Source organism: Vulpes lagopus, chromosome 6 (assembly GCF_018345385.1).
Source record: "Vulpes lagopus strain Blue_001 chromosome 6, ASM1834538v1, whole genome shotgun sequence".
NCBI lineage: Eukaryota > Metazoa > Chordata > Mammalia > Carnivora > Canidae > Vulpes > Vulpes lagopus.
The window spans coordinates 71,879,358-71,900,944 of NC_054829.1; the positions used below are offsets into that span (position 1 = coordinate 71,879,358).

Genomic DNA, 21,587 nt, shown 5'->3' on the forward strand with positions numbered 1-21,587 from the left:
CCCGAGGCCACACGCAGGCTGAGCGCAGACAGAACCAGGCCTGAGTCCATGTATCACAAGACCTCCTTTGTTTATGTTTTGTTTTTAATGCTTTGTTATTTTAGAGAGAGAGTGAGCATAGAGGAGCAGAGCCAGGGAGAGAGAATCCCACGCAGACTCCCTGCTAAGTGCAGAGCCCAGGGCAGGGCTCAGTTCCGGGAACCTGAGATCCCAGCTTGAGCCAAAATCAAGTTGGACTCCACAGTGACCAAGCTGCCCAGGCACCCCAGCCACATTTTTTTTAAGTAAAAAGTAACAGGTGAAATTAACTTTCCTGTTATTTATCCCAACATATGCAAACTATCATCATTTCACTATAATCACTAAAGAAAGTTAATCATGAGATACTTTACATGTTTGTTTTCACCAAATCACCAGAATTGGGTATGCATGTACATTCACAGTGTATTCAGTTTGGACTGGCCACAGCTGAAGTTTCAGTTGTTCTGTGTGGCCGGAGGCTGCCGTACGGGACGGCACAGGCCTAGTGTCTTCACACACCTGGCGGCTTTGTGGTGCCACCTTGTGTGTGTTCCTCCCAGCCCTTGGTTCTCGTATCTGTTAAGTAGGGGCTTGGTTTAGAACTCCCTACCGGCTCTAAGACATAATGATTGTTGAATGACCCACTTTGTGAGTGGCCTTTATGTTAGTTGAACAAGAAATTTGGCTTGATTGAAAAGTTGTTGTAATGGCAAAGAGATCCCTTTACCTTTTAATGCTTAACCACAGACCTGACCCAGTTACAGAGGTGCAACCTGAGTACGAAACTAATCATCTCTCGATTTTTTTCCTTCCTCTCTAACCACAAGTTCAAAAGATAAAGTATTAAATACAGGTCACCAGATAGTCAATAGACTCATTCATCCACCACACTGGTTTGTACACAATCAACTTAAAAAATATATATATGATTGGTTAAACATTATTAAGCATAGGACTCCATTTACCTTTTGCTCCTAGAGAAGTTCTTTCTTTCTTTCTTTCTTTCTTTCTTTCTTTCTTTCTTTCTTTCTTTCTTTCTTTCTTTCTTTCCTTTCCTTCTTTCTTTTCTTTTTCTTTCTTTCGCATCGCTAGTTTCCATGGGTGAAATAATATTGAAATAGAATGAAGGGAAGCAAGGAAAAGAGGTGGCCACAGAGTGAAATACTCATCCTGGCCTCCCTGTGGAGGAACTGCTATGCTGAGTCAGGCTGACCCCAGCCTGTAGCCCTGCTGGCCTGCTCTGTCCTCAGCTGTGGCCAGCATTTAATTTCCTGACTTTGGAGCCTAATCATTGAAAGAGCACTTGAACGAACTTTCCTTGCAGAACCTATACAGACTTATAAACTTACATTTTTTTATGGAAGTGTACCTTTTCCTTGGATTAACACAGCACTCATATTAACACAAATTTCTTTTGTTTAGGGAGGACAAGTCCCTAAATCGCTGCTGAGCACTTTGCTATATGCTTGATGATGGTTTTTTTTTTTTTTTTTTTAAGATTTATTTTAGAGAGAGAGCACGAGTGAGCGAGCTCGTGCTCTCATGGTGGGGGGAGGGGCAGAGGGAGAGAGAATGTCAAGCAGATGCCCTGCTGAGTGCAGTGCCGGAGGACCTGGGGCTCGATCTCATGACACTGAGATCATGACCTGAGCTCATGACCTGAGCTGAGCTCAAGAGTCAGTTGCTTAACTGAGCTGCCGAGGCCCCCCCAATGATGGTTATTTAAATCATGTGTTGTCTTGGCCAAATTGGGTTTCTCCATTTTCCATCTTTGGCTGGGATTAACGGATGAGGGGATGGTCTGAGGTGTGGCTGGTAGCCAGTTTGCACTGGGTCCTGAGTTGGGGTGTGGGCAAGGCCTCGTGAGGACAGGCTTCCTCACGTGGCTGTGACCAAGGGGAAAGAGGTAGGTCCTGAAGTGCAGGCAGCACCTGGGGACAGGCTTGTGAAGGGGATGGAAATAGGCACCAGGGGAGGACCTGGGTTGAGGAGAGTTCCTCTCAGGTGCAAAGGTCTGAGTGTGGGGAGGAGGAAGACATGGGCTGGAGCAGCAGAGGTGGCTGTCGAAGTAGATTGCAGGTGAAGTTCATTGTCACACAGGGCATTTCAGGGTGACAGGAGTGGGGAGGAGAGGCACATGTAAGCCACGTGCACTGGGATGATGGGGGTTGGGAGAGTTTGAGACTGTGGCTGGCCCCTGGGGCTCCCAGGGGGAAGGTGGTTTGCCGGGTATTGGCAGGGGTGGGAGCTGTGGGATGCTGGCACCTGCCCCGCCTCACTGCTGGTCTGGAGTTGGGTTGCAGTGGAGAGAAAGGGGCTACTGCCTGCTTCCAGAAGCTTTGAGAACATCTGTCCTGGGGGCTGGGAGGCAAATCAGTGGGGGCAGTGGAGGCAGGGAGGAGAGGGAGAAGCTAGGAGACTCACACTTCTTGGGATTGGGAGACTGATGTGATGGAGAACCGAACAGCAGAGTCATTCCGCTTCTAAAAGACCACCTTTTGTTTTATAGATTTTTTAAAAATGTGCTCGATCACCACTTTTTTTTTTGAAGATTTTATTTATTCATGAGAAACAGAGAGAGAGAGAGAGAGAGAGGCAGAGACACAGGCAGAGGGAGAAGCAGGCTCCATGCAGGGAGCCCGACCTGGGACTCGATCCCAGGTCTCCAGGATCAGGCCCCGGGCTGAAGGCGGCGCTAAACCGCTGAGCCACCTGGGCTGCCCCGATCTTCCTTTTTAATGACAGCTTTATTGAGGCAGACATTCACGTGTCCTACAGTTCACCTGTTATAATTGTGTAGTTCCATGAGTTGTAGGAAATTCATGCAGTTTGCAAGCATTGTCACAGCCTGGTTTTGGGACCCTTTCACCATTCTAGAAGGTTCCCTAGTTCCCCTTGCCCCCGCCCCATCACATGTTAAATCTTCAGTTCTCCTCTGCTGGCTGGGCGGGGGCAACTCTACGTGCTCAGCACGTGCCAGGAAGCGATCGCTGTGCCCCCTCAGGCAGTGGACTGCAGGCCCCTTCGCTGGCGCTTACCGGCGTGGACGCGGCCGCACTGCAGTGACCATGACTGGGGGCGCCACTTGAATCTCGGCTTTGCTCCCGGGCGGTTGCGCCTGTTTGGCCGACGGTGGGCCTGAGGTGGAGGTGGCGCCAGCGGGCTGTGAGGGACTCGGCCGACCCCGGGGTCAGGGGTCAGGGGTCGGGGTCGCGGGTGCGGCAGCCAGTCAGGCCTCCGGGCCGGCGGGCCGGCGTGCCACAAGCGGGCGGGTGGGCCGGCGGGTGGGCCGGCGGGTGGGCCTCGGCTCTGCCCAGTGCCCCCTCCCGTGCCGCCTCGGAGCACCGGGTAATGCGCATGGGCTGGACGCCCCGGACCCCTGCCCGCCGCGGGGCCAGTCAGCCGCGGACGCTGACGGTTAACGGCGCTGGGGGCAGCCCAGCACGTCACGGCGGGAGGGAGCCGCGACCTGGCCTGGGGTGGGGGCACGGCCAGGGCTCAGGAGACCCGTCTGAGTGTCTGGGCCCTTCGGGGCTTTGTCCCCCTTTTCACAGTGGGGCTCGAAGCGCGCGCCTGTCGCTTGTCGGGGTGGCGAGGGGCCCGAGCCTAGGCGGGCCGGGCGCGTGGTGGGACACGTGTGCCTCTCGGCGCGGTGGGCCGGGGCGTGCGGGGGCGTGCGGGGCGTGCGGGGCGTGCCGGGGGCGTGCGGGGCGTGCGGGGTGTGCGGGGTGTGACGGGGGCGTGCGGGGGCGTGCGGGGCGTGCGGGGTGTGACGGGGGCGTGCGGGGCGTGCGGGGGCGTGCGGGGGTGTGCCGGGGCGTGCGGGGTGTGCGGGGGCGTGCGGGGTGTGCGGGGGCGTGCCGGGGCGTGCGGGGTGTGCCGGGGCGTGCGGGGCGTGCGGGGTGTGCGGGGTGTGCCGGGGCGTGCGGGGCGTGCGGGGCGTGCGGGGTGTGCCGGGGCGTGCGGGGTGTGCGGGGTGTGACGGGGGCGTGCGGGGGCGTGCGGGGTGTGACGGGGGCGTGCGGGGCGTGCGGGGGTGTGCGGGGGCGTGCGGGGTGTGCGGGGGCGTGCGGGGTGTGCGGGGGCGTGCGGGGTGTGCGGGGCGTGCCGGGGCGTGCGGGGTGTGCCGGGGCGTGCGGGGTGTGCCGGGGCGTGCGGGGCGTGCGGGGCGTGCGGGGTGTGCCGGGGCGTGCGGGGGCGTGCGGGGCGTGCGGGGTGTGACGGGGGCGTGCGGGGGCGTGCGGGGGCGTGCCGGGGCGTGCGGGGCGTGCCGGGGCGTGCGGGGTGTGCCGGGGCGTGCCGGGGCGTGCGGGGCGTGCGGGGCGTGCCGGGGCGTGCGGGGCGTGCGGGGTGTGACGGGGCGTGCGGGGTGTGACGGGGCGTGCGGGGGCGTGCGGGGGCGTGCCGGGGCGTGCGGGGCGTGCCGGGGCGTGCGGGGCGTGCGGGGCGTGCGGGGTGTGCCGGGGCGTGCGGGGTGTGCCGGGGCGTGCGGGGTGTGCCGGGGTGTGCGGGGCGTGCGGGGTGTGACGGGGCGTGCGGGGCGTGCGGGGTGTGCCAGGGCGTGCGGGGTGTGCCGGGGTGTGCGGGGCGTGCGGGGCGTGCGGGGTGTGACGGGGCGTGCGGGGTGTGCCGGGGCGTGCGGGGCGTGCGGGGTGTGATGGGGCGTGCGGGGGCGTGCGGGGCGTGCGGGGTGTGACGGGGCGTGCGGGGCGTGCGGGGTGTGACGGGGCGTGCGGGGGTGCGCGGGGCGTGCGGGGGCGTGACGGGGCGTGCGGGGGCGTGACGGGGCGTGCGGGGGCGTGCGGGGGTGTGACGGGGCGTGCGGGGCGTGCGGGGGCGTGCGGGGTGTGACGGGGCGTGCGGGGCGTGCGGGGTGTGACGGGGCGTGCGGGGCGTGCGGGGTGTGACGGGGCGTGCGGGGTGTGTGGGGTGTGGCGGGGCATGCGGGGCGTGCCGATGCCACCGAGAACCGGTGCTAGACCGGTCCCATTTCCTCAGACGCCCCCAGCCCTGGGCAACCACTAAAAATACAGCCTCCGTCTGTCACGTCGCCGTTTCTGAACGTTTCCTGTGAGTGCAGTGGTCGGACCTATAGTCTTGCTTCTGCTGGCACAGCGTCTCGGCAGCTTATCTGCCGGGTAGCATGTGAGCACCCTGCTCCTTTCTATGCAAGGATTGTGTACGGACCACACTGTGTCTGCCCCTTTACAGTTCACAGGCTTGTGGCTGGTGTAGGTTTTTTGCTTATCAGGGATAATGTCGCCAAGAATATTTTCCTGTACATCTTCCCCCAGATAAATGTTTTTGCTTCTCTTGTGCAGAGAGAATCGAACTGCGGGGTCATACGGGAACTGTACGCACAGCCTTTTAAGACACTGTTTAATTGCTTTCCAAAAGGACGACACCGTTTTATGTTCCCACAAGCAGTGGATGGAGGAGGGTCCTGGTTTTCACATCCTCACCAACCCTTGTTACTGTTTGTCTCGCTGTGAATTGATATCTTGATGTTTTAATTCACATATCCCAATAACTTAGTGATATTGAGCATCTTTAATGTGCTTTTTAGCCATTTGTGTATCTTAGGTGAAATGCTTATTCAAAATCTTCCATTTGGGGGGCACTCAGGTGGCTCGGTTGGTTAAGCATCTGCCTTGGGCTCAGGTTATGATCCTGGGGTCCTGGGATCAAGTCCTGCTCAGTCTCACTGCTCAGCGGGAAATCTGCTTCTCCCTCCCCTGCTCATTCTCTCTCCCTCTGAAATAAATAAATGAAGATTTCTAAAACAAACAAAACCCCCTAAATCTCCTATTTTTCTTTGGATTGTCTAATTGGGTTACTATAGTTCTTTGGATGTTCTAGATACAAGTTCTCTATTCATACAAGTTTTGCAAATTCTTAACAGTGTCTTTTGAAAATTAAAAAATTTAATGATGTCCACTGTATCAGTTTTTTTCTTTTATAGGCCATGCTTTTGGTGTTGTATCTACATCTTTGGCAGTTATAACTCTGAAGACTTTCTCCTAATATATCTTCCAGAAGTGTTTGTTTTAGCCCTAACATTGAAGTCTACGATCCATTTTGAGTTAATATTTGTGAATGGTGTGAAATGAAGGCCCAAGTTCATCTTTTTATGTGGATTTCCAAATGGTTCCAGCACCATTTGTTGAAAAGACTCTTCTTTCCCCAGTGTACAGCTGACCCTTGAACAGTATGGGTTGGAGCTGCATGAGTCCATTTATATGCAGATCTTTTTCAATAAATACAGTAATACTCTAAATGTATTTTCTTTATGATTTTCTTAATGTTTTCTTTTTTCTAGCTTACTTTATCGTAGGAATAGAGTATATGATACATACAATATATGAAAGGAAGTGAAAGTCCTGTAACTTTTTCAAAATTGTTTTGGCTATTCTAGGTTTTTTGTAATTTCCTGTAAGTTTTAGGATCATCTTGTTGACTTCTGCAAAAAAGCCTGCTGATCATTTTTTTTTTATGTTAATAGCAGTAAGTTTTCCAATCCATGAATATGAGATAATCTCTCTATTTGGATCTTTAATTTACTTCAACAATATTTTCAAATTTTCAGTGTACAAGTCTTATACTTTTGTTAGATTTATTCCTGTTTTTATTTTAGTTTTTTAAATGAACCTGGCTTCCGACAAAATAAATCAGTAATTAGGATGCCTTGTCACCAAGGAGAGCAGGTGGTATGCCTGCCCACTTGTATCATAAGGGTGGGTGAAATCTGACATCATATTGGTTTGATGGTTTTTTTTTTTCAATGAAAAAGAAAGCAAACAATTGTCTATATCACATGTGTGTGCAAGTTATAAAGTGTAATAAGAAAATGAATATCTGTATCAGACTGAAGAAAAAAAAAGAACATTACTAAGACCCTATCCTCTGACTGATTCCCCCTGCTCTCCTCGTCAGAGGGTGAGTGCCTGAATTTTCTGTCAGTCATTCCTTCACTTTGCTTTATGGTTTCACCATGTGAGTATTTAACTGTAAACCTTATAGTATTTCCTTTAGCCTGTTTTGGCCTTTATGTAACTATAACCATAGTGATTGTATTTTTCTACAACTTGCTCTTTTTCTCATTATGTTCCTGAGATTCATCTGTTTTGAAACATGGGTTGTATTTCATTCATTCACCCATCTGCCTACGTGAGCTTCATGGCATCCCGTTATAGGAGCACATAGCAGTTTGTTTTTCCAGCTATTGATGGTCCTTTGGGTTAGTTCTTGGTTTTGTTTTGTTTTGCTCTGAGGAATCCTCTATGGCACATGGGTAGAGTTCCCCTAGGGTTTTGCTGGGAGCAGAATCACCGGGTTGGTGGGGATGAGCTTCAACTTGATTGGATGATGACAAGCTGTCTTCCTGAGGGAAGTGCCTATCCCAGTAAACTTCCACCATCAGTGGATTAGTTTCCTGTTGTGACTGTAACAAATCACTACAAGCTTAGTGGCTTAAAACAGTGCACGTTTATTATGTTAGGGCCCTGGAGGTGAGAAAACCTTAAATGGGTCTGTGTTCCTTTCTGGGCACTCTGGGGGAAGTGCCATGTTCCTACTTTTTCCAACCTTTAGGGGCTGTCCTCATTCTTTGGCCCACGGCCCCCTCTTTTGTGTTCACAGCCAGCAGTGACAGTTGAGTATTCTTACATTGTATCCCTGTGACATGACTCTCCTGCCTCCTACTTCCACATACAGGGACGCCTGTGATCACATTGGGCCCACTGGATTAATCCGGGATAACCTCCCTATTTATTTTAGGGTCAGCCAGTGAGCCATCTTAAATCCATCCACTGTCTTATTCCCCTTTGTCATATGATGTAACTTAGTCATAGGCTCTGGGCTTTGGGATGTGGACATCTTTGGGGGCTACCACCGTAGTAGAACATCTTTCCTACTACAGGTGGTGTTACAGTTATGGGGACTTAAACATTTCAACAATTTGTATGGATGTAAAGTAGTAATTTTTTTTTTTTTTAATGATAGACGTAGAGAGAGAGAGAGGCAGAGACACAGGCAGAGGGAGAAGCAGGCTCCATGCCAGGAGCCCGACGTGGGACTCGATCCCGGGACTCCAGGATTGCACCCTGGGCCAAAGGCAGGCGCTAAACCGCTGAGCCACCCAGGGATCCCCAGTAGTAATTATTTTTTAATGATTTTCAGCTCCTCCCTTTCCCTGGGCTTAACTTTCACGATTCCCCTGTTGTTCCTGTGTGAAGCAGCATCAGGTTCTGGAGTCAGTGCCAGGGATATCTCACTCTGAGCTGGGTGACTTGGGCCAGTCACCTCACCTCCCTAAGCTCCAGGTTCCTTATCTATAAGGTGGGAATCGTTACCTTGATCATGTAGGGTTGCTATGAGAATCAAATGAGAAAATGCATAGAAAAATCTCAGCGCAGTGCCTGACAAGCACTAGTCTGTATATGCCTGACAAGTCCATAAATGTGTGAGTTTTTATTATTTTTTCAGCCATCCATTCATCCCACAGCTCCCGAGTGCCAAACCCAGGATTTACCCATCCAACATTCAGCAGTGGTGTATTTAACACCCATTGTGGCTGTGAAGTCTGTATGTGTGAGGCATCTACAGGCAAAATGCTGGGAATAATGCTTGATGAGCTTTATTGCCCTGATGAGCGTTTAAGACTGTAATGTGTACAAAAGTTCCAGTTCCTAAAGCCGTCTTCCTTAGAGAGCGAGATAGTTGGGCTCCCTACTCTCTTCATGTTTGTTTATGTCTGTATTCTTTTTTAAAATTTATCGTAGAGCACACTAGCAGGGGGAGAGGGAGAGAGAATCTCAAGCAGACTCCGTGCCGAGCTTGGAGCCTGACGTGGGGTTCCATCTCATGACCCTGAGACCATGACCTGAGCCAAAATCCAGAGTCAGATGTTTAACTGACCGAGCCACCCAGGTGCCCCTGTGTCTTTTTTCTGGAAAGACATCATTAAACAGAAGCAGAATGTTAGGGGATATTTTTCTTCATGGTCCTCAAATGACTCCTTTGTCCTGGAGTCTACTGCATGTCTTCTGAAAAAGGAAGCAAAGAATGTCTTCAGCCTCTTACAGACGGAGACTCACATTAACAAAGCTTTTCTTTCATCCCTAATATTGTCAGCCTTGCGGTGGTTGCAGTTTTTTTTTTTTTTAAACTAGAGAGTACATTCATCCTTTCCATTCCTGAGCTGAAGAGTTTTCACTCAGGTCTCTGAATAGCTGCTATGGGCAGCCACAGTGACTCAGATCAGAAGAATTCCATTTGATAGAGAAGTAGGCTTTGGGTCTTTCGTTTGTTATTTTGTTCTTCAGACCCATCTCAGGGCTTTCAGGAGACTTTTACATAGCGTGGAAGAGGGAAAATTATTCAGGGCTTTTGAAGGCCCTGGTTACCCAGTGGTGGTGCTTTGTGTGCATGTCCATGTATTGTCCACATCTTCACCAACTGCCTGATGAATAACAGTTTGGATATTGAGTGAAATGAGGAAGTTTAAAAAACTGAGTTGAAAAAATATTGGTGTTTGTGTTTTAAGATAATTTAAATAACTCACCAGTAAAGCAAAAGTCAGAGCATGTCTTCCATGAGGAGGAATGTGTTGCTCCATAGAACTCCAAAATTGGCCTCCTTCTGGGCAAAATCTAACACTTGACAAAATCATTCCTCCCAGGCAGATGCATGCCACGCCTACCAGATTGTTCACCGAAATGGGATTCCTGATGAACAGATCATTGTGATGATGTACGATGACATTGCCAACTCTGAAGAGTAAGTAGGCAGCGTTTTGAACTTGGTGGTGAATTCAGGATGTTTTAAAAGATTGATTTATTTCAGAGAGCATGTTTATGTGTGTGTGGGGAGGGGTAAAGGGAGAGGGTGACAAGCAGACTCATCACTGAGCAGGGAGCCCGATGAGGTGCTCAATCCCAGGACCCTGAGGTCGTGACCTGAGCCAAAACCACCAGTCAGACTGAGCCACCTAGGTGCCCCCCCAGGATATTTTTTTTAATAAATGCATGCAGACTCATAGGAATCTGTAGAATCAGCATTAGAATACAGACATTAGAACGTAAAACAGACGTGCAGATGAAACCCCAAAGGCTGCTTCCATAGAACTTGGAACATTGCTCAGGGGCAGCAGCAGCGGTTGAGTGCTGAGGGGTGTTTGGGGGCCAGTGCTCTGGAAGAGCTTAAAGTGTGAGTTCCTCCTCAACGTGGAGACCTCACATTGGGTTCTGCATGGCCTGTTTGTGACCTTAGAGCAGGGCGCACAGCACGGAGGAGTTGCCTCTGCAGCCCCGTGCATAAAAGGCTCTCGTTTGTAGGTTAGATCCAACTACCCTTCTTTCTGGGCCTATTTGCTTTTATTATTTGTTGACTTCAGTTTTATGAATAGTTCTCTTATGCCTGCCTCTCTGATGTCTTGAGGAGACCAGGGCAGCAGTGTGGGTACTATGTCTACAGATGTGGTTTCTCCCTGACTTACCGGCTGGAGCCAACAATGGGGATCCTGTGATGGCACATACTCCATCCTGGGCTTTCACACCTAAGCTCTTGTATTAAGGTCTTGCCTTTCCCCCTGTCTTTTTCTGTAAGTAGTTTTGCTCTGAGAGATCTTTTGCTCAGATCTTGCCCTCGGGATGCTCAATGGTTCCCACAGGAGGCCAGGCACACCTGTCCTCAGTTTCCAGGATAGCTCTTGGTTGCTCCTGCCAAGAACTCGACACCTGGGGGCTGCCTGAGATCCCCCCCCCCCACCCCAAGCTCTAAAACCCTTAGTACCTTGGCGACTGGGTGGGTGATGAGAAATGTCTTTAGCAAACATGGTTGCCGACTATTTTTATATGTAACGGGGGCCTGTTTTTGAAGAGATATTTCAGAGATGTGACCCATCATGTGCTTCCAATGTGTCCTTTGGTTTTCAGCAATCCCACACCAGGCATTGTGATTAACAGACCCAATGGCTCGGACGTCTACCAGGGTGTCCTCAAGGATTATACCGGCGAGGTGAGGGGCAGGGGCATGGAGCCAAAGGCTTTGCTTTCCATTCCAGTGATGATTCTCCCCTCATTCTTGCATTTCCAGGTTCAGAACCTCACTAGACTGATTGATTTCTGGTCAGTGCTTTGTGTTCCTGTTAAGATTTGTGCTTGAGGAGTAATTTCTGAGAGTTTTGTAAGAAAGCCAAGGGAAAGAAAAAACTGGAAAAGCAAGTTAGAAATAAGTGGTAGTCTACTGATCTTTAGATTCTGGTCGTCCCACACTTTAAGCCTGATCGTAGATTTCCTTCAGTAATACCTGATTTTCTTGAGGTCTTGCTGCTAACCTAATTAGAGACCTATGCTCTTTTCTGAAAATCAATTTTCTCAGCACCAGTCCTGGCACAGAGCAGCCCTGGATTTTGCTGAGAATGTTTTTTATTAATTGTTAATGCAAATCACTTCTGAATAGTATCCCCTGTCGATACAGGCTGAAGCAATTGACACATTTGTAAAAAGCACCATAGTGATGCTGTCTTGTGGTTTGCCATGGTCTCTTTCTCCTGATTTCAGAAGCATCATTTAGGAACTAATATTCCTGGTAGTTAAAGAAGCATTTATCTGAAATTCAGCAGTTCTTTCAGTTTCTTTTAAATTCAAGTACACTTAAACTGAACACATCATACATGTGATGTAGATGATCCCATTTTCATGAAAATTCTTTAATATAGTGAAATAAGGAAACATCTGGACTCTTAGATGGTAGGTATAGAAAATTTGGTGATTCATTTGCTTCAATGTGGATGGAACTGGAGGGTATTATGCTGAATGAAATAAGTCAGTGGGAGAAGGACAAACATTATATTGTCTCATTCATTTGGGGAATATAAATAATAGTGAAAGGGAATAGAAGGGAAGGGAGAAGAAATGGGTAGGAAATATCAGAAAGGGAGACAGAATATGGAAGACTCCTAACTCTGGGAAACGAACTAGGGTTGGTGGAAGGGGAGGAGGGCGGGGGGGGTGGGGGTGAATGGGTGACGGGCACTGAGGGGGGCACTTGACGGGATGAGCACTGGGTGTTATTCTGTATGTTGCCAAATAGAACACCAATAAAAAATAAGTTTATTAAAAAAAATTTGGTGATTCCTCCCTCCTTATACTTTTCTATATATATATATATATATATATATATATATATATATATATATATTTTTTTTTTTTTTTTTTTTTTTTTTAATGCTCAGGCATCGGTGTTATCTTTAACCTTGAAGGACCTCAAGTATCCTTGGGATTTGACTTTGTAGGCAGCAAACTGGATGCAAAGGGAGGCCCAGTACTAACGGCTCTCCTCCCTCTGCTCTTCCTCTGAGATGCTTCACTCCTTCTCTGCTGTTAGTCCCTACCTACCAGCGTCTTGAGTTTCTAAACGTGGACTTCGTAATGGTCAGGAAGGGATGGCAGGAGTTGCCATCAGCCAACAGCAAGATGATATTTGACAGGAGGTCATGCACAGGCTCCAGGAACACTGGCCTTGTGTCAGGTCTTACTTCGTTCCAGTCTTTGCTCTTAAGCCTCGAGCCTTAAAGATGTGTGCTCTGCTACATCAGTAAACGCTCTGATTTAGAATGACAGCGGCATCTGATTTTGACTTCCAATTCTCTGTAGGATGTCACCCCACAAAATTTCCTCGCCGTGTTGAGAGGTGACGAGGAAGCAGTGAAGGGCAAAGGCTCTGGAAAGGTCTTGAAGAGGTAACGTCTGTTTTATAGCTAGCACACTTTCCTGAGTGGTTTGGCACCCAGCATAGGTGACGTTCTTTCCCTTGTCCTGACTTCGGACAGGCTGTGCAGAGCTGTGGCTTCTTTGGGGGAGCCCATCTCTGTACTGAATAAACTCTAGGAGCCGGGGTGGTTCACTGTTATTATTAATGAAATGTTCCCTATTACTTATACCCATTGCTTTTTGTTGTCCATGGGTCTTAGTGCTGGTATGTTCCACAGCCAGCGGAATGCACCCGAGACAGGCCTGAAGCCCCGCAGCCAGTCACATTGGTCTGGGCTGCTGTTCTGTGCTGTGTTCGAGGTTGGCCTGTTGGGGAGAGGAGCATGTCCACATGCACAGCACTAGCCTTTGTACTGGAAAAACCAGCCCTGCTGCCTGCCACTGTCTGGGTGGGAGATGTTTAGCATCTCTTTATATAGCACTTTTAAGTGATGTCGGGACTGTGGTCACATGCCTTCAGACCACCTCAGGTCCTTAACAGGTGGTACTGTTCCTCTCATGCTGGAGGGGAGAGGTAAGCACAAGTGAGTATATGGGCAGGTGGGCAGGGCACACCGTGGGCAGACGATGTGCAGGCAGAAGGGCCTGGAAGAGAGGATGTCTGAGCTGAAGGACTTTTTTTCTGTGTGTGTTCTGGCTTCATTCCTCATTTTGGGGAGACCTGGTAAGAGAGTGGCTGCTGGCGTGCATCCTGGTTACCAAGGGATGCCACTCTTTGAATCACACCTGGTCCATAAGATAAGCTACCCAGCAGACGTCTCTGCCTTCCTGACCATAATTTATAACTGCGAAGCTCTAGAATGTGCCTTGGGGTTCATGGTCACCCTCAGAGGGAGCTGAGGGCAGAGGCGGGTAGCAGGCCCTGGGTTCCTCGTCGTGTCTAGTTGGGGGACCGTAGTTCTCAAGCCTCTTCTTACTTTTCGGTAAGAGCAACTTTTCAGAGAAGTGAGAATAGGAACTGGTCAAATCTGACTCTTCTTGTCTGTCACACTCTCTCGACAGTGGACCCCGGGATCACGTGTTCATTTACTTCACTGATCATGGAGCTACTGGCATCCTGGTGTTTCCTAATGACGAAGTGAGTTTTTCTTAACATTGTGAGGACAGAGTAGGAGGCTGGCAAACACAACCTTGGTGTCAAAGTTAAGACTGTAATGTGTGTTTCTAACGCCCTGCCTGGGCTGGTTTCTGTGTGTGGCCAGTGAGTGCAGGAGACACACTTAGCAGCCTGGAATCTGCAGAAGCATCTCTTCCAGCAGGAGTTCCCTGCATTTCTCTTCATATCCCAGCCTCAGTAAACCGTCTCCAGACTTGGGTACATGGCACTAGATGCAATAGTAGAACACGGTCTCTGAATGCTTCAAACAAAATAATGAATGAGAAAGCACACTCTCTTCCACTTTATAAATATGTATATATATACATACATACATTTAATTAATTAATTAATTAATTAAAGATTTTATTTATTCATGAGAGACACAGAGAGAGGTAGAGACACAGGCAGAGGGAGAAAAGCAGGCTCCATGCAGGGAGCCCCATGTGGGACTTGATCCCAGGACTCGGGGATCACGCCGCCCTAGGCCAAAGGCAGATGCTCAACCACTGAGCCGCTCAGGTGTCCCTCCCTTTTTCAATATTTAAATAAAACAAGTGAGATGCCACGTGGGGATAATGCGGGTCACGATGTTTCTAAGGGCCAGAATTTACAGAGCATTGTTAGGGCTTTATCAGCAAGTTATCCAGCAAGTGGTTTCTTTTGATCTTTTGGTCTGAATGTCAGTCTTCCTACCTTTCAGCTTCATGTGAAGGACCTGAATGACACCATCCATTACATGTACAAACACAAGATGTACCAAAAGGTAATGTCAGCACTTGATGGCTTGGGGGTGATGCAGAGCCTGCCATCCCACGACTGCCCCCACTCCACACAGCTGTTTTCTGGAGAATGTCCATGTGCTCAGTCTTGATCGCCAGTTCTCCAGGACTTACCTTTAGTGATTCTAGGGCTTTAGCTGTTAGATCAGAATTGTTAGAGTTCTTATTAAGACACGGTGTGAACCCCAGCGCTAGAGTTTGACTCAGAGCCTGGGGAGAGGCCTGAAAACTTGGCTTTGAGTTGATGAGATGATGTTGATGGTCTACGGGCTGCTTTGAAGACCCCTGTTTTTAGCGCTGACACCAGTTAGGTGTTGGTGAAGATACCACCATCTTACCTACACTTTGGCCTTTGCTCATTCCAGGAACAGCCTTTACAGAAACTGAATAGCCCAGGCACGTACATGACAGAAATGTTGGAAAGATGGCCTGCTGCACTGTCTCCCTGTATCGAATGGCGAAACAGTTTTCCTTAGAATGACCTGTGGGACTATTTGCCTGCATCATTTGAACTAATAGATCATTTAGTCTGTTAGTAATGAGTAGCTCTGAGTCTTTCTGGCTTGCATGACGGCAGCTTCTGTAGCCTCCAGCAGCCACTCACAGCAGAGGTAGCTCCCAGAAGCAAGAGTAAAAGACTCTGAAAAGTGGGTGAAGAGAGGGGCAGAGCCAGAGCCACATGTGTGTGAGGTCACCTGTCTCGTCTGCCTCACAGATGGTGTTCTACATCGAAGCCTGTGAATCTGGGTCCATGATGAGGCACCTGCCCAGCAACATCAATGGTAGGTGGTGGGTCTGGCCTCTGAGCCCAGCGGGTGAGCAGGTTGCTCAGTGGCACGATTGGTCATTCCACTCCGATTCTGTGATGTGAAGAACCAAGGGGTCTCTATGAGTGGGGAGCTAGGGCAGCCTGGTGCACAGAAGTAGGGGTAAGGGCAGCTCTGGGCTCCACCTTCACATATTAGTGGTCTGGGAGAAAAGACCAATGGGAGCTTTCTGGTCTTCTTCCAGGGACTAGTAAAGCTCCTGAAGTCCAGGGTCACATAGTCCTGAGACCAGCTCTGGTCCCTTGCGAGGCATTGCCAGCTGGCTGTGATCTTGAGCAGTTGACTGACTGACCCTCACTGACCCTCGGTTATTCCCCCCTGTAAAGTGGGGATAAAGATGGTGCCTGTCTGCTGGGGGAGGTGCATTTGAGGTGTTGACATTTGCCCAGCACGATCCTGAGCCCACAGTAGCAAAATAGTAAATGCTGGCTATTGTATATGTTTAGGCAAAGCGTTTGTCCAGTAAACAGTGGATTTCTCTGGAAGTGAGATTAGGTTTCATTTCATGTCCTTTGAGTTTCCAGAGCTATTATAATCTTTCAGCATTGTTCTAAAATACCTCGGCGTCCTAGTGAGCATGCGAGCTTGCTTATTTATTTCCACAGAAAGTGTCTGTCAACCAGCTTCTCTTTCTCCCACATTTAATTGTAGACAGTGACTGTCACCGAATGAACAGGGCTGGGTACAGCTGCCAGCTTTGAGCGCACTGGGAAGGAGGGAAGGACCCACAGCAGGGGGCAGAGGGTTACAGCACGACGTCTTGAATCCCTCCTAGTTTATGCGACCACAGCAGCCAACCCCAGCGAGTCATCCTACGCCTGTTACTATGACGAGAAGAGGTCCACATTCCTGGGGGACTGGTATAGCGTCAACTGGATGGAGGACTCGGATGTGGTGAGCCCCTGAGAATCTGGCTGTTCCACTGAGGCGTGGCCATTGGCTCTGATCATCAGAGGACTTTCATGTTTCTGTCTTTGCAGGAGGATTTGACGAAGGAGACCCTCCACAGGCAGTACCAGCTGGTGAAGTCCCACACCAACACCAGCCACGTCATGCAGTACGGAAACAAGGTGAGAAGGGCAGCCTCACACTGCTGCCACTGATGTAGAGCCTCGGCCTGGCTCCCCCGGAACATGCCTCTCTTGGGGGAGAGGGGCGGAGACCCAGGAGAAAGATGGCTGAGGTGTAGATGGCTTTGCCCCTTGCTGCCAGCTGCATCCGGGGCACCGGGCCTGGACTCTGGGATCAGACTTTGTTAGGTTCACTCTTGAAAAGCTGTGAGATTTGGGGTGGACTGCTTCCCCGAATCTCCATGTCCTCCTCGGTCAGAGCTGTAGAGTTCAATCAAAGAAGACCACGCACCAGAAACACTAAGCAGGCTAGGCACGTAGGAAGAGGTCACAGCCTTGAAAGCTTCTGTGAGTTTCGGGGCAGTGCCTCAGAGGACCCCAGCCCTGCATGTGGCAGCTTGTTACCTTTACTGTCAGACCAGAATGTAGGGAATTCCACAGCCGCAGACCCAGCTGTGTTGAGAAGGGACCTACAGTGGTTAAATGGATGAGTTTATCAGGGCTGTGTGGACAGAGGTCACAGCAGGTGGCTGCTGTGCTGCCAGCTGGAGCTGACCCCTGCCACGTGCAGGGGGGTGTCTGTGACCGAACATTGTTCCCTAGGCGGCCTGCACTAGCTTATCTTGCCCCAGCAGTCATGTGTTCCTTCAGTGCCAGCACTGTCCTTGTAGGAGACGCTGTGAGCTGGTCAGTGCCGCTGCCTTCAGCTCCTCGCTGGCACCATGTAGACCTGAGCCTGGGCAGGAGATATGCCCTCAGGGTGCCCCAGGCCTTCTTGGGCCTCATGAGTAGTGGTGGTGGAGCAGGGAGGGGAGATGGCAAGGGAAGGTGACCTGCTGGAGGCGGGATCAGAGGTGGCACTGCCCTGGCCTGTGGGATTGAAGCAGGAGAGGCTTCCTGCTGGCATTTGACTTCTGCACTGGCTGTGCCTGGTCTTGGTTGAAGACATAGGAGGGACCTTTCCAAACACGATATGTTGATAGATGTTTGTGTATATTTTATTATTTGTCTTAGAACTTGCTTGGTTTAGGAAAAGGATTCCTTGTCACACTTCTTCCCTCTGATGGGGGGGTCTAGTCTGGAGCCTGGCTGACATGCCTGTTTGGCCCTGACGGTCCGCTGTCCCTCTCAGTGGACCCAGATGTCATCCAGTTCTAAGCTGGGCTTTGTGCCTTCCTGATCCTGAATCCAGGGTTGGCCAAGGGATTATGGACTGTGGGGTAGGGCAGGAGTGGGGGGGCCGGCACAGGCTGTGGGGTTGGGTGGAGGGGTGGTGTGGGCTGTGGGGTTGGGTGGAGGGGTGGCGTGGGCTGTGGGGTTGGCCGGGGGAGTGGTGCATGGGCTGTGGGGTTGGGCGGGGGGGTGGCGCGCAGCTGTGGGGTTGGCTGGGGAGGGGGTGGTGCTTAGATAGGGCAGCAGAACCCAGAGTCTTTCCTGGCTGAAAACCTGAGTCCTGGCTCAGGTCCCTGTGGAGCTGTGATGGCCTTTCCTTTGTGACACAGTGAGTGGTTCTCCCATAGAGGATTTCAGGCATCTCGAAGTTCATCATTAGGGGACCTCAAGTGCTCACATGTGTCTTCTGTCCCCGTGTTGAGGGCCAAGTGTGTGTTCACAGGCTGTGACTGGGGCCCTTCTGTGGTCCTGAGGCCATGGGCTTGAGCGGGGAGCCTCCCCGAGTGGCCAGAGCCAGGACCAAATGGGATGTCTGCTTCTCCCACTCACCTGGCTATCCCCTCTCTCCTCAGTCCATCTCCGCCATGAAAGTGATGCAGTTCCAGGGGATGAAGCACAAGGCCAGCGCCCCTATCTCCCTGCCTCCTGTCAAGCACCTTGACCTCACCCCGAGCCCTGAGGTGCCCCTCACCATCATGAAAAGGAAGCTGATGAGCACCAATGATCTGCAGGAGTCCAGGACTCTCGTGGAGCAGATCCACAGGCACCTGGATGTAAGTCGTGCTTGAAGGAACCATTTCCAGTTGCTGCTCCCAGCCTCAGCAGGCAGCGCAAGGGACCTGGGTGTCTGCGTCTTGAGGGTCCACCAGCAGGGACCTGGGTGTCTGTGTCCTGATTCCTGATGTTTGGCCAGTGGGACGTGAAGCTGGGCCACAGCAGGGCCCACCCCCTCCGGCCACATAGGAGGCAGTGGGAAGGCGTGTGGCCCTTGTGTGTGTTAACAGGGAGGTGAGTGAGCAGGGCCGAGCTGTCCTTATCCTGACCTTGGTCCCTGGGCAGCAGCACAGATGGGATGTGGGCGTTTCCTTGTTTTTATTCCTAGTTGCTCAGGAAACATTCTGCGTGTGTGTTGCCACTTGATGAGTTATTAGCCAATCATGGTTTTAAAAAAATGCAATGCAGCCTACGTTTCTACCCCCTTAGGAAATCATAGAGCCTAAAATTCTTCCTGAGCCTAAAATTCGTGTGAGCGATCTTTTGCCCTTTTACCACTGCTGATTGTTTGCAGCAGCTCATCTGATTCTTTGAAACCTGCAGAATTGGCGATTGAAGCTGCAGCCGTGTGTCTAGAAGCACCAGCTGGCAAGCAGGCCCCGGGAGGCCGGGTAGAGGCTGTATCATCCTGGCAGTGTCCGCCCTGTGCCGTGTAGCCCGCGTTTCCAGGACAGAGACCATGGCTGTGGTCTGGCTCCCATTCCTGTGTCTGATAATCCCAACAGGGCCCCGCAGGGGCGTAGTAACTAGAGTGCAGCACAGGGTGACAAGGAGGTCCTCGTCTGGGTTGGTCTGGGACCTCCCTCCATTCCTACTGGAGCCTGGACTCCAAAGTGCTGTGTTGACATGCGGTGATCGTGGTATCTGCTGCGTTAGAAATGAACGCTGAAGTTTTATAAATATATTGACCTGTTAGAAAAGTATTCGACCTATTTTGTGGTAAAGTATGTTTTTTATTCAGCATGTGGGAAGGACGTGCCACCACCCTCTGTGCCCCATGTCTGTCAGGTGGTTTCTGGAACAGGCGGCTCCATTCACGGGACAGTTGCTTGGCCACAGTTTGTACACCTGCTGCTCTCCTCAGGGTGGGCCTTGCCTGCACCTCAGGTGTTTGGAGGCAAAAGTGTCCATCTCTCAGAGACCCCAAGAGCACAGGGTCGTGCGAGGCTTTCTGGCTGTCACGTCTCCCCTGCACATGGCTCCCCCCACAGGATGCTGTTGTTGGTGTCTGATTGTTTTAAAGATTCATTTATTTAGTTGAGAGAGAGCAAGTGAGAGAGTAAGACAGGGAGAGTGAGCGTGAACAGCAGGAGGGGCTGAGGGGGAGGGAGGGCAGGCACCTGCCGGGCAGGGCGCCAACGCAGGACTTGACCCCAGGACCCAGATCACGTCCTGAGCTGGAGGCCGGTGAAGCTCCCCGGCGCCTTGTGGGCGTTGCTGGGCCAGGAGCCACGTGAGGAGAGAGATCTGTACACAGGCCCCTGAGCGATCACGGCTCCAAGGGGCCACCCTGAGTCAGGCTGTGTTGTCCTCACAGGCAAGGCACGTCATTGACACGGCTGTGCGCAAGATGGTCTCCTTGATGGCGAGCTCCGACACAGAGGCCAAGTGGCTGCTGTCCGACAGGGCCGAGCTTAGGGCCTACGACTGTTTCCAGGCGGCCGTGACCCACTTCCGCACGCACTGCTTCAACTGGCACTCCGTCATGGTGAGATCCCCACTGCGAGGTGCCTGTCCCCTGAGGTCACAGGAGGCCTGCTGCCTCATAGAGGGTCCCATCCAGGCTCAGGAACCAGAGGCGCTGCCTGGGGCCTCCGACGGGCATGGGGGTGGGGAGGGGTGGGGGCAGGACGGCCTGGTTGCTGACCGCAGGAGCCGGCCCCAGGCATGCACGCTGCCAGGTAGGTGAGCATGTGTCTGTCATGACTCAAGTGACGGGGGGTGCTGCTTCCCCACAAGCGCCTGCTGGGTCCCTGCATGCCCCACGCCCCAGCGGCCATCGGGACTCTGTCCCTTGGGCCCCCAACCTATCCCCACACTTACTGTCAGAGGATGGGAGCGTGGTTCCTTCCCCGCAGACCCCACAAGGTCGGGCAGGAGGCACTTTGGTCAGGTTGTGCGGCTGGACCCTTGTGGGGACACGGTCGGTAGGGCAGCTGCGAGCCTGTCCTGCCCCAGCCTGTCCTCATAAACTGTCTCCCAGGGGCGTGGCCATGCTCCCCTTGCAGTCTGTGGGGCTCCTGCCGCCCGCAAAGTCAGAAATGCGTCCTCTCCAGCGTTCCCAGAAGGTGTGCCGACTTCTGCTTCTCAACTGTGCTCCCCATGCACGGTCACTGGCCTCGGACGGCCGCTTGGATCTAGATTCAAATCCGTTAGACTAATTCAAATGAAATAAGATGAAAGCTTTGTGTCTTGGCTGCAGTAGCCATATCTCCAGTGTGCGCTACTCTCTTGGGGCTACAGCCTCTGCGTGGGGAGAATTGTCTAGAATGTTTCCATTGTGGCAGAGGCACGGTCGGGCCGTGATGTGTGTACTCGGTTGTGATGTCCCCAAAGACAGGGAGCTGGGAGCTCGGGATGATGCACTCTGTTACCCAGAGGCTCTCAGTTTTATTTTTTCTTTTCTTTAACTTTGTCAGGCAGGTATTTTTCTCACTTGTTTAATTAAAACTCTCCCCCTTGTTTAATCAATGCTTTGTTTTCGGGGGTTGATGTTTTGCGTCTGGAACCACTTGGAGTGGATTTGTTCCTTCCTCCTGAGTGTTTCCAGACTCCCCGGGAGGTTTTTCCAGATAAACTAACCTTCCTGGTCCTTGCAGTCTTCACCTGCTGCGAGCTGGAGCCACATCTGCTGGTCCCGTCCTCAGTGCAGGCCCCCCCGAGAAGGAGGTTCCTGGAACTGGAGGCCAGGCGGGCGGGGGCCCAACTCCAACCCTGCCATGGGCCCCAGCCCACAAATCTCAGTGCATGACCGAGTTGGGGGAGGGGGTCCAGGACTATGGGTCAGGAGGCGTTAGGTCTGGGAGCGCGGTGGTGGTGGTAGGGTTCCCCATGCGGAGCTGGGTGGGCAT

The 21,587-nt window shown here is 51.7% G+C and overlaps 1 protein-coding gene across 1 annotated transcript in view; it reads left to right on the top strand.

Moving 5' to 3' along the window:
• Positions 1-21,587, top strand: part of LGMN (legumain) — a 33,702-nt gene that overhangs the window by 10,031 nt on the left and 2,084 nt on the right. The window contains exons 3-12 of the mRNA XM_041758444.1: positions 9,701-9,798; positions 10,956-11,037; positions 12,678-12,763; positions 13,797-13,872; positions 14,594-14,656; positions 15,388-15,454; positions 16,275-16,393; positions 16,480-16,569; positions 18,315-18,515; positions 20,054-20,224. Of these exons, the coding sequence (XP_041614378.1) occupies positions 9,701-9,798; positions 10,956-11,037; positions 12,678-12,763; positions 13,797-13,872; positions 14,594-14,656; positions 15,388-15,454; positions 16,275-16,393; positions 16,480-16,569; positions 18,315-18,515; positions 20,054-20,224 (1,053 nt within the window). The remainder of the gene's footprint in view (positions 1-9,700; positions 9,799-10,955; positions 11,038-12,677; positions 12,764-13,796; positions 13,873-14,593; positions 14,657-15,387; positions 15,455-16,274; positions 16,394-16,479; positions 16,570-18,314; positions 18,516-20,053; positions 20,225-21,587) is intronic.